Raw genomic sequence first — 12,623 nt, forward strand, 5'->3', positions numbered from 1 at the left:
GAAACCCCGTCTCTACTAAAAATACAAAAAATTAGCCTGGCATGGCGGCTTGCGCCTGTAGTCCCAGCTGCTGGGGAGGCTGAGGCAGGAGAATGGCATGAACCCGGGACGCAGAGCTTGCAGTGAGCCGAGATGGCACCACTGCACTCCAGCCTGGGCAACAGAGCGAGACTCCGTCTCAAAAAAAAAAAAAAAAATGCAAACCATGCAGGAGGTATAGAGTGGCTAGTCCTTCTTCAGTCTGACAAGCACGTCTTAATGCAGCCAGAGGTAACAGGTACAAGGCTGTGTACGAGTATTGGAGATAAAGGCTGGTTGGGCACTGGCTCCATTAAGAAATGCAGATGTGGTGCAAGAGATAGCAGCAGGAATCAACAGCTAAGATGAAGACAAAGTGGGTTGGAGGGCAGAGGGTGCAGTGGGACGTAGGCAAGAGGACACAATGGGGCGGAGGGAAGAGGATGTAGTGGGCTGAGGGGCTGCCACGGAGGGGTGCCCAGTTCTGCTTCTGCTAGAAGGGGCAGGGGAGTGAGAGAATGTCAGCCAGGTCAGAGAAGATGGGAAGAGTCCCAGGATGTGCTGACGAGGAGAGTCTGGCATGACTGGTCTGAGGTGGGCCGTGATGACAGACAGTGTGGAAGAAATAAGAGCAGCCTGGAGGGCCCCTGGGTGCCAAGCAAAGAGGTGCAGCTTCTCTCTGGAGAAGCTGCCTGGAGGGTTGAATGAAGAGATTGGTGGGTGTCTTTGTCAAATTTACCTGTTGGCAGCATGGAGAGTGGGTTGGCGGGCAAACAGTGGAGTCAGGGAAACCTGCTAAGAGACCAGTGGAGTAATCCAGGCAAGTTCTGAACTAGGGGAAAGCTGACGGGGTTGAGTGGTGGGGACCAAGAGACGGGATCCATGGCAGGAACAGTGACATGCAGAGGAACCTGGCATGTGAGAGAGGGAAGAGGCCAGGCTCAGCCTAGGACCTGCAGATTCCGAGGTGCATATGGACCACAGATGTCCCACAGGGCTGAGAGTGTGGGTGTGCCCATGGTAGGAGGCTTATGATGGAAAGAGGTCAGCTGGCCTTACAAGGTCATTTGAAACAACACCCAGGCAGGGCTGACCAGGGGCTTCTAGTAGGTAGGTCTTGTGCTGAGGAGAGAAGGCAGCACTGGAGACCCGGCTTGAGAGTGTCTGCACGGGGCTGGAGATGCAGGTCATAAGAGAAGATGCATGAAGAGAGAGAGTGAAAAGCGGAAACTGAAGTTGAAGCAATGGACTTGGGGGTGCCCCATTGATGGGGTAGGCAGGAAGACATTGGAGCCAGGAGGAGGCAGGAAAGCTGCTGTGGTAAGCTCTACACTTCAATGTGCTGGTATGTGTGGTGGGAGACGCTGGAGCAGTGCCAAAGTCATCCATCTGACCTCTAATGTTGTGAAATGTCATGTATGGTGAACTGGAGCTCTGCTTTCTCCAGAAGTGAGTGGGCCTTGGCCCGGTTTACTGGCCACAGAGACATTCTACCTGTTATCTACCTTCAGGAGACATCTTCCTGTTATCTGCATTCTATGAAATGTGCAAGTTGTACAGATTCCTGGGGCTGGAGCAGCTCCCTCCCTGATCCTGCTCCCTTTCTCCTCTCTTCCTCTCATCCTCTCTCCTTTCCTCCTTAGTATCTCAAAAATGCCCCCAGAGATACTGTAGGCTTAACAGAGGGATCTTCAGAAATCCCAGCAGGTCCCTATTATGACCTGGCTCAAGCCAGAGGCATGAATAGTTCTGCTTTTCTTTTAGGCATTCTGTTTCCAGACAACCAGTTATACCAAGTGGAGAAGGTTCATCTTGGGAGGTAAATGAGGGATTGGATGCAAACCTTATCATGTTTTCATCATCGTTTTCCCCAGAGGGCTTCATTAAATGGTACCCTTCCCATCTTCTCCCTTCATGCTTTGACCCAGTCCAGACATGCTGGGCCTCAGGGAGTCCAGCTGCCCTGCAAACAACCTCCACATGTGCCTGGGGCAGGCCTCTGGGCTCAGGGGCAGCTGTGGTGACCGGGCTGGCCCGGACTGCACGTGGCCTTGCTGTCTCAGTGGTATGTCTCTTTCAAATGACCTTGCAGAGCTTGCTGCCCTGGTCACAGCCTAGCAAACCTCCTTCATCCCATTTGCTGCTCTCCTTGCTGGCTGACAGCCCAGCTTGCACCTTGGGGGCCCCTGGCTCAGTCACGCGTGGGAGGATTCCCATGGAAACCCCAGGAGGAGGAGAGGCTCAGGGAAGCCTCATTGATTCTCGCTCCAGGAAAACAGGCGTGAGATGATTCCACCTGGAACTGGACAGATGGCTCTCTTTGTGAGCTCTTGGGGAAGAAAGGGCTTGCCCAGCCAGTTGTAGCCTGAGCTCCATGTGTGTATAGCAGGGAAAAGCTAATGAATGCCTATGAACAAAACCTTGGGGGTTCTTTAGTTCATTCATTGTTGGTGGGTTCATTCTGAATGAGCATCTTTAATAAAACAGCCTCCCTACTTAATATTTGCACAAGAAAAATCTTAAAAACATTCCAGTTAAACTAAGGTCAGGCACCTATCATTGGTACCTTTGCACAGAGTCAAAAATTGAAAAATAAAGACATGAAATACATAGTCTGAGCTCACAGTGCTCTGCATTCCCAGTTCATTCTTAAGTGTTGGTTCTTTCTAAGGCAGTGTATTGCTTTTCTTCATTTGTTCATGCTCGTGCATTCCATAGACGTTCACCCACCACTTTCTCTAAGCCAGGTCCATGGGGACTCTGATGAGGGAGACCCGGCCCCTGCTCCCAAGTTGCCCCAGTCCGATGGGAGGGAGGCAGCCAAAGAGACATCATGTCCCCTTGTGATAAGAGCTGTGGTGGGCACAAGTACAAGGGCTCTGAGAGCACAGGGGGCTGGGGATCTCCCCAGAGGCACTAATATCTAATATCCTGAAAGCCTCAGAGAACCTGTCGAGGATTTTGAGCAGGAGCGTGATTAGATCAACTGTGTACTTTTACAAGTGCAGTAGTATATATTTGAAAGTGATATGCAGTCTATAAAGGAATTCCAGTGGTACCTAACTGGATTTCTTTTTACAGTCTTTGTCATTATTCAGATCTCTCGTGGAGTCTGACCTCTTTGGTGTAGGCTGTCTCCCTAAGGGAAAGTGGTTGAGTCTTATGCTTTTCAGCAGCCTGAGATCCCCAGGGCAGGCATCATTACTGCTGGCTAGATGAAAGAAGGAGACTTGCCCCCACCTCTGGCTCCAGCAAGTCCAAAGCCAGAGGCCACACAGAGAGAAGGGCATTTCACGCAGTCACTACCAATCCCCAGAGCAGTCATGTCTTCTTGCAGACCCCGTGCCCATTGAGCTCAGCTAGACAGGCCTCTGTGGCTGTGATTTTGGGTCCCAGGCCTCTGAAGACTGTGCATCATATTTTTCAAACTAATGAGGTTCCTTAAACAGTGTGGCATTGCCACTTCATGTCTCCTCATTTCCCTGTCGGGTAGGAACATCTGCTAGGGTCCTGGGAAAGGCAATTAGCAAATTAGAGTTTTTGTTTTCTTGCTCAGCCATGATTGAAGCCCCAGAGCAGATCCTTCTGGATAATGTCATTAAGTATCCCCATCCAAGCATGACGTAGGAAATTAAGTTTGGTTTTGGGGAAAAGTGACGGAGGCACCCTTTGGCGTTCTTCAGGATGCTGGCTGCTTACTGGGTTGAGAGATGATGGTATTCCTGTCAGGAAGATGGATCCTGTTGTATGTCCCATGTGCCTGGCCCAGTGCTGCATGCTGTAGTGGAGATGAGGAGAGGAGAAATGTGCTAAGTGCCCACTCCCTCTGGCTGGAGAGAGAAGGCAGGGATGAGCCCGACTTGGCCACTGCTGTGTCCCTTGCTCTCAGCTGCACAGTGCCTGGCACTGTGTTCACTAAGCATTTTTTGAACGAATAAATGAGGGTTAGAAGCAGGGAAGGATGCAAAGCAGTAGCTAATAAAGGAGTAGACTGGATACAGCCAAGAATCAGCTGCTCAGGAGTGAGAGTCCAACTATGATAGTGGCATTACTGGGCTTCATGTCCCCATATCCTGACTTTAGCCCTGGCCCTTTCTCTGCTTCATCCTCTGAAAAACAGCAGAGCATGAGCCCTCCCGGAAGCCCAGCACAACCTCTCCACAGTCCATATGTGTGTTCTGCCCCATGCTCAAAGTACCAGGCTTGTGTCTTGCATGGAGGGAGTGGTGCAGTGGCTGGGGGCACAGAAGTGCTGGTGAAAGCTTCCTGCCATCAGAGGAATGCCCTCAAGGTAGAAAAAAGCAGATCAGTAAGGCCTGAAAGATGTCCCCCTGGCTGGCTCAAGGGTGGACAGAGGTACAGGGCAGGCCCCTGGAGGCCTACTGGATCAGGGCAGGCTTCCTAGAGGAGGTGGAACTCACCCTCATGGACTAATTATCTCTCAAAGGCTCCACCTCCAAATACTATCACACTGGGGCTTTGTGTTAGGCCATTTTTGCATTGCTATAAAGAAATACCTAAGACTGAGTAATTTATAATGAAAAGAAGTTTAGTTGGCTCACGGTTCTGCAGGCTTTACAGGAAGCACGGTGCTGGCATCTGCTTGGCTTCTAGAGAGGCCTCAGGAAGCTTACAGTCATGGCAGAAGGTGAAGGAGGAGAAGGCATGTCACATGGTGAAAACAAGAGCAAGAGGCGGGGGTGGGAAGGTGTCACACACTTTTAAATGAGCAGATATCTCTCCAGAACTCAGTCACTATCCCTAAGACAGCACCAAGCCATGACAGACTCACCCCCATGACCCAGACAGCTCCCACCAGGCCTCACCTCCAGCACTGAGGATTACAACTCAACATGAGATTTGAGCAAGGACAAATATCCAACCTATATCAGGCTTCAACATGTGAATTTGGGGAGGACACAATCAGTTCATAGCAAGGCACGTTCAAGTGGTGAAATGGCAATGTTGGAACACATCCACAATTTAAAAGAGCACTCACCACTTACTGGAAGCCCTGTGGTGTGCCAGACTTTACAGGTGTCTGCTCTGATACTTGCAAAAGCAGGTGAGGTTAGCACATAGTTAGCAGCACTTCCAACCAGTCTCAGAGAGATTAAGTCCTGGCCTAGGGTCCAACAGACAGGTGGGGATTCACATCTAGGTCTCCTGTCCTTCATTGGATTGCCCAGCTGCTAGTTTCCCTTAACGGCTTGCCATTCATGGACATGAGCACTCTGCTGTGCGCCCTGTACTGGGGGAGCAGCAAAGGGGCTGTCTATTTACTTGCCCACCTTGTCACACCACAGTGTGAGCACTCTTCAGGATCTCTGCCTGCCTCTAGTAGGGACAGAGACTTTGAGACTATGATTGCAAAGGAGAGCACTGGGCCCTCAATGACCCAGTATGGGCCAAGCCAAGTACTAGTAAGAGGTCTTCCCTGGGGCTGCTGTTTGGCTGTTGCTTTCAAACACGTTTGAGTGTCTTTTCAGCAACAGCAACTCCACAGTTGGCATGGTTGTGTGCAAGGATAAAGCAGTTTCCCTTAGAAATTTTCTGTGTGGGCCACACAGAGCTGGTTACAGTCATTGCCGTGGAGAGGGCATTATTCTAAACAACATGGAGGAAGAAGTAAGAGCACAGGCTTGTCATATGGTAACTCTGGGGTTGATCTCAGTCCTGCCACTTCCTGGCTGTGTGACCCCAGGTTATGCAAGTTATGCAACCTCTCTGAGCCCGGGCTGCTATTGCAAAGAGTGCTGCGTATGTATGCATGTGCTGTGTACATAGGTAGTTTTGTGCATTTGAGAACATATCTGAATAAATGCTGGAAGTAGAATTGCTAGGTCAAAGGGTCTGCATATTTGCAATTCTGAAAGATGGTGTTAATTTGCCATTTGCCGAGGCTAAACCAGTTTATATCCACTTTAGCAATGTATGAGTCTGTCTTCTGTTCCACACATTCTCCAAGCATGCGTTATCCATTTTTTTGACCTTTAATAAGCTGATAGACAAAAATGGCATTTCAATGGCGTTCTAACTCATTTCTTTTTCAGTATACATTGAGTATCTTTTCAAAGGAACCATTTGTTTTTGTGTAAACTGTTGATATCTTTTCATATTTTGTACTTGTATTCATTTGTAGGAGTTTGACATATATTTGTTGGTAATTTGTGTTGCAAATTTTTTCTTATGTTAAAACAAGTCTAACTTCTTTTACAAGTGCTTTCAGCTACACCGTTTTGTTATTTCCCATTTTCATTTCTTATTTTACATATTTCTGTCTTCTCCCCCATTAAATGATTATATGGTTTATGTTTTATGTGTTTTTAAAAATTTAGTTACTTAAGTCATGCATTTAAAGTATATTTAGTAATATGTGAAAATGCAAATTACATAATTTTTAGGTGAAATAATCTAAATAAAGGCCCATTATACCAATTTTTAAAAAGAAAATTCACTATAATTTATAGACCAAAAAAAAGAGAGAATAAAGCAAAATTCCTCCAAAAGCTGACAATGTTTATATCTGGTTAATGAGACAGGAGAAAGAGGTGAATTCTAGTTTTTGTCCTTTTTTTGTATTCTCTAAAATTTAGACATTTATTTAACCTTTTCTAATTAATGAGCTTTATTTCTTCAGAATAGTTTTAGATTTAAAGAAAAACTAAACAGATAGTACAGAGAGGTCCCATATGCTCACTCCATTTATCACCCTAGTTTCCCCAATTATTAGCATCTTACATTAGTATGGCACATTTATCACAACTAATGAACCAGTATTGATACATTATTATTATTAACTTATTTTAATAATTAATATTAATTGTTATTAACATATTTTTTCAGATTTCCTTTTTTTCTCAGATTTCAGTTTTTACCTAATATCCTTTTTCTTTTCTTTCTTTTTCTTTCCTTTTCTTTCTTTCTTTTTTTTTTTTTTTTTTTGAGATGGAGTCTCCCTCTGTCACCCAAGCTGGAGTGCAGTGGCACGATCTTGGCTTACTGCAACCTCCACCTCCTGGATTAAAGCAGTCCTCCCACCTCAGCCTCCAAAGTAGCTGGGACTACCGGCGTGTGCCGCCACAGCTGGCTAATTTTTTTTTTTTTTTGTATTTTTAGTAGAGACAGCATTTCACCATGTTGGCCAGGCTAGTCTTGAACTCTTGACCTCAAATGATCCACCTGCCTTGGCCTCCCAAAGTTCTGGGATTACAGGTGTGAGCCACCAAGCCCAGCCCCTAATATCCTTTTTCTGTTCCAGATCCCATCCAGAATACCACATTATGTGGAATTGTTAGGTCTCCTTAGGGCCCTCTTCACTATGATGGTTTCTCAGACTTTGGTTCTGATAACCTTGCCGGTTAGGTCAGGTATTTTGTGGGATGGCCTCCAAATGGAATTTGTCCTTTGTTTTTCTCATGATTAGAGTGAGGTTATGGGTTTTGGGGAAGACACCCAAAAGGAAGATTTCATTATATCATATCAAGGGTACATACTATCAACATGATAGATTAATATAATAGTAATATAATAATATAACATAATATAATATGATACATTACATGATTAGCTTTAATAGTTTATATGTTTTATTGGTTTTGTTTTGCTTTTGTGGTAGTTTTTCCCAAAGAACCATCTCTTGAGTTTTTGCTTAGTTCTATTATTTCTCTATTTTATTATGCTCCATTCATTTTTTAAAATTTAATAGCATAAATATACCAGCCATGATTTCCTCTGAGAACTGCTGTAGAGGCACCCCACAGGTTCTAGTATGTGGAATGCTTTTTGTTATTGTTGTATTCCAGATATTCTGCAATTTCTATATGGATTTCTTTTTTGATCTGAGTTGGGGTCAAGTTGTTTAAAGAATTTTTAAAAATGCCCAAGTGATAGGATTTTGTGATCTATAATTTTGTGATTAATTTCTAGTTTTCCTTCTGTGTTATCAGATACTGTATTATTTTTGCTTTTTTTGAAGTTTTATTTGTGACCTAATATACAGGAAAATTTTTTTGATTGTTCCATGAACACTTGAAAAGAACATGCATTCTTTGTTTTCAAGGTATAGAATTTGATGAACACATTAATTAGATCTGTCTTATTAATTATGTAATTTGGTTTTTCTATGTCTTTACTTAATTTTGGTCCACTGGTCCATCATGAGCTAGAAGAGGGAAATTAAAATTACATGCCTCTGATGTGTGTCTGTCTAAGGCCCCTCCTTATATTTCCTCTAGCTTTTGCTCTGAATTTTGGTGCTATTTGGTGAGTTCAGTCTTCAATTGTGGATCGCATTCTTTATTATTATTAAGTATTCTTGTCTCACTTAAAATCTTTTGTCCTGAAATCAACTTTACTTGCCTAATATTAAGATTACAGTGCCTGCTTAGTTTGAGTTCACACTTCCCTGTTATGTGTTTGCCCTTCCTTTATTTTCAAAATTGTTAAATCACTTTGCTTTGGGGAATGTCTCTTATATGTAGCATATGGTTGGGGGTTTTGTGTTTTTCCCCAGTCTTATAATCTTTTTTTAGCAGTTTACTATGGCCATTTAATGACATGGTTAATATTTTGGTCTTAGTTTTCCTATCATATTTCATGCTTTTATGCCTTTTTGCCTCTCTTGCTTTCTAACAAAATCTTTCAGTATATGATCTGTTTTATTTTGTATTATGTTCAAGGTTTGTATCTGCAAGATGTGTATTTTTATTTTTAGTTCTGGAGGTTACCTTTATAACTAGACAAAATGGATTTAATCTTTTGTTGAGACCATGCTAGGTGTCTCCCTTCTGAAATAATCAATCACAAAATTAGTTTACAAATTTGGTTCCCATTTTTATCTGCTTTGTGGCAGCTTTTTTCAGGTGAGTTTGCTTGGTTTGCCATGTTTTGTCCTGTTCGTTTATTCCTTTCTTTCTTCTATAGCATCTTTGACTATATCCTGTGCTGGTTCCTCTTTGAAAGAGGTAAACCTTCTTGGATCAGCATTTTGCAGGAGACGCATGTGGAGGAGGTACCAAGAAGAGGGCAGGATTGCTCCCTGGTTCCCAGGAACTTTGTTCACAGGGTTGTCGTAGTGACTTCCTTTAGTCTTTGCTTCTACTCTGTCAGCAGAGTTCTGCAGCTGTGGGCTTCTCCCAATTCAGAGCCCTCCTCTCACTCTGCCTTGCCAACACACTGCTTCCTGTGAAGATGGCGGGTCTGTGGTTTCCTCTGTTGGCCCTGCCCTCCTCTTCCCCCAGGGTGTAGGAGGCAGCTCCCACTACCAGACCACATGCCATGTTCCCATTTTTTCTGATAAGGGATCATTAGTTTTTTCCTTCAGGGAATGCCAGCTCCTGGCTGGCTCTGCCAGCTTTGTCTGAGATCTGCCACCACAGGTGTCTTCTCTAGGTGTTTTCTCACTGCCACCACAGGTGTCTTCTCTAGGTGTTTTCTCACAGTATTTTTGATCTTCACTGCTTTTGGTAGCCCTTACCTGTTTTGGGCAGCCTTTCCTTATAAGCTGTGGTTCAGGTTATAAATGTGTTCTAGTTTGCTGAAGAAGGAGTTTGCATTTCTTTTTTTCTCCTGGATTTTGGGTGATTTCGGATATGAAAAGGAGTAACTTTATTCTGCTATCTTAAAACTGCCTAGTGTTGCAAATTGTTATGTGTTCTGGTATTCCCTCAGATTGAACATTAGCCAGAGCTCTTGGAATAGGGTCAACATCTGCTGAAGCTGGGATCTGACAATAGAAAGGGAAGAATATGAGAGTTAAGAATAAAATGGAATGGTGAAAAACCCACAGGATACTTGTCTGTGCTGTGTGGCAGCAGAGTTCTTTTCGTCCCTACCTGGACTTTGGCTAGGGGTGCACCACTATCTGGGTGGGAGGTTGAGGCTGGGGAGGGCAGGGCATGAAAAACACCCATCCATCTCCTCATCTGGCTCAGGAGAAGTTGTTCTAGGCCCAGCAGCTCTCAGGCCAGGGAGGGGAGGGCACATGCCTCTGCTCTGGACAGGGCTTGGCTCTCCATCTCTCTCCATACCCAGGGCCCATCCAAGTAGTCCGAGCTCCTTGGGTTCTGTCTGGTTTCCTAGTGATGGTGGCCAATTCCTTCTCCCTGAAAACCAGGATCCTGTCTCAGGGAAGGCAGTCTGGGGTCAGTGCTGTTAATGGTATTTACATGACCGAAGAAAGAGCTCACCCATCCAAAGGGAGGGGATCCACATGGGATGCCCAGAGAACAGAGCCAGAGAGGAAAATCTGTCGGCAGAGTTCCAGGACCCTTTATATTATGATCTCTCAAGTTCCCCCATCACCAGAGGGAGGTGTTTTATCCTCATTTTTTTTACTGGCAAGAAATCTGGAGTATCCAAGAGGCTAGGAGGCTTTCCTGTGGACCCACAGTAGGAGATGGAGACAGGGATTTGGACGCAGTTCTGTCTGGCTCCAGAGCCTGGACACCGGCTCCCTTATCCTTCCTCCTCACCTCTATTGACCTCCATTCACCTTCCCATGGAGCCCTCACCCCATCTTCCCACGCTGCCTGATGTCCATGTCCCTGGTGACCCTGCTGCACCTTGTTCTGTGTCTTGCCTCTCAAGCCTGGCTACATTTTAGGAGGTTATTTAGGGTCCCCAGGACTCCAGGGTTGGGAACCAATGGGCCACACCCTACAGCCCTGTGTCTTGAGCAGCTGTGTGCCCCCCCAGCCTTGGCACAAGGCTTGTCCCCTGGGATCAAAAGCACCTGGGTTCTCATCCAGGCTCTGACCTTGAGCAAGTCACAACTGCTCTGGGCTCACGCCTTATTTCTAAAATCAGACTCCCTATGATTGTTCTAGGTCCGGAACACAGACCCTGAAGCCAGATGACCTTGGTTTGAATCTTGGCTCAGTCACTTATTTGCAGTGGGACTTCGGCTAATCGCTTATCCTCTCTCTGACTTCAGTGTTCTCATCTGTAAATTGTGAATAATAATGTATATCTCTTATAGGGAGATGTTAAGGATTAAACAAACTAATAAACATAAATAATTTAGAACACTGGCATATGGCAGGTGCTAGATTAGTGCCAGATATGAGTGTACGAATTATTACTATTATTGTGCATGCAAAGGGCTCAGCCAAGGCATGGACATAAATGAAGGGATTGGCAACTGGCTGCTGATGCTGCTGCTATAACCCGTGCCCTTTGCTTCCTTCCAGGAGCTTGGGCCCCTGCCGCAGCCCGGTAGAGGCTGTGGAGGTCTACCGTCCGGAAGCCTGGTTCCCAGCCCCGTGGCCCATTCCTGGCTACGGGGAGTGGAGGCTCCCACGAGGTAGCGGTGGCCTGCAGCGGCCCCCTCACCGCAGTGAAGCATGGGCCAGAAGCTCTCGGGGAGCCTCAAGTCGGTGGAGGTGCGAGAGCCGGCGCTGCGGCCGGCCAAGCGGGAGCTGCGGGGTGCAGAGCCCGGGCGGCCGGCGCGGCTGGACCAGCTGTTGGACATGCCAGCGGCGGGGCTGGCTGTGCAGCTGCGGCACGCGTGGAACCCCGAGGACCGCTCGCTCAACGTCTTCGTCAAGGACGACGACCGGCTCACCTTCCACCGGCACCCCGTGGCCCAGAGCACCGACGGCATCCGCGGCAAGGTGGGCCACGCCCGCGGCCTGCACGCCTGGCAGATCAACTGGCCGGCTCGGCAGCGCGGCACCCACGCTGTAGTTGGTGTGGCCACTGCCCGTGCTCCCCTGCACTCCGTGGGCTACACGGCGCTGGTAGGCAGTGACGCCGAGTCGTGGGGCTGGGACCTGGGCCGCAGCCGCCTCTACCACGACGGCAAGAACCAGCCCGGCGTGGCCTACCCGGCCTTCCTGGGGCCCGACGAGGCCTTTGCGCTGCCCGACTCGCTGCTCGTGGTGCTGGACATGGATGAGGGCACACTCAGCTTCATCGTGGATGGCCAGTACCTGGGCGTGGCCTTCCGAGGTCTCAAGGGCAAGAAGCTGTACCCGGTGGTGAGTGCCGTGTGGGGCCACTGTGAAGTCACCATGCACTACATCAACGGCCTTGACCGTAAGTTGTGCTGGGCTGGGGGGCAGGGCTTTCAGAGGCTGCCAGGCCCTAGGGAAGCTGGGCGGGCCACACCTCCATCGCCAGTTGGGAGGACCCTGCAGTGTGGAGGAATGGTCAGGACCTGGGTTTCAATCCTGACTCTCTGCTGGCTTGGTGATTTGGGGCTGTGCCTTAGTTCTCCCATCGGCAAAAGCATCACGATGATAGTAATCTAACTCATAGTTGTAACGATCAAATAAAGTAATAGTAATCTAGCTCACAGTTGTGAAGATCTAGATAACGTGTGAAGTGCTCAGAACAGTGGCTGGCACCCAACAGGGGCTTTGAGTGTTGATGCCAATTACCAATCTTCCAGTCTGTACAAAGGTTGTACCAAATGACCCAAGCTAGTCACAATGGGAAGACAGTGACAAGTCCCCAGTCCCTGCACTTAAATGCCATGTACTCAAGTTATTGATAAGTAATAAGTACTGATAACCGTCCTTTATTGGCCATCTACTGTATTTGAGAGGCTGAATACCCCAATTCCAGCGCTTACGGGCCAACTATTAAAGGGGACAGCTGCC

At 47.1% G+C, this 12,623-nt stretch overlaps 1 protein-coding gene across 1 annotated transcript in view; it reads left to right on the forward strand.

Annotated features, from left to right (window-relative positions):
• The window catches only part of SPSB4 (splA/ryanodine receptor domain and SOCS box containing 4), a 96,613-nt gene that overhangs the window by 3,434 nt on the left and 80,556 nt on the right, over positions 1 to 12,623 (forward strand). Inside the window, exon 2 of the mRNA XM_003826529.6 lies at positions 11,211 to 12,057. Within this exon, the coding sequence (XP_003826577.1) occupies positions 11,364 to 12,057 (694 nt within the window). The 5' untranslated portion in view covers positions 11,211 to 11,363. The remainder of the gene's footprint in view (positions 1 to 11,210; positions 12,058 to 12,623) is intronic.

This window comes from Pan paniscus, chromosome 2, assembly GCF_029289425.2.
Source record: "Pan paniscus chromosome 2, NHGRI_mPanPan1-v2.0_pri, whole genome shotgun sequence".
Lineage (NCBI taxonomy): Eukaryota > Metazoa > Chordata > Mammalia > Primates > Hominidae > Pan > Pan paniscus.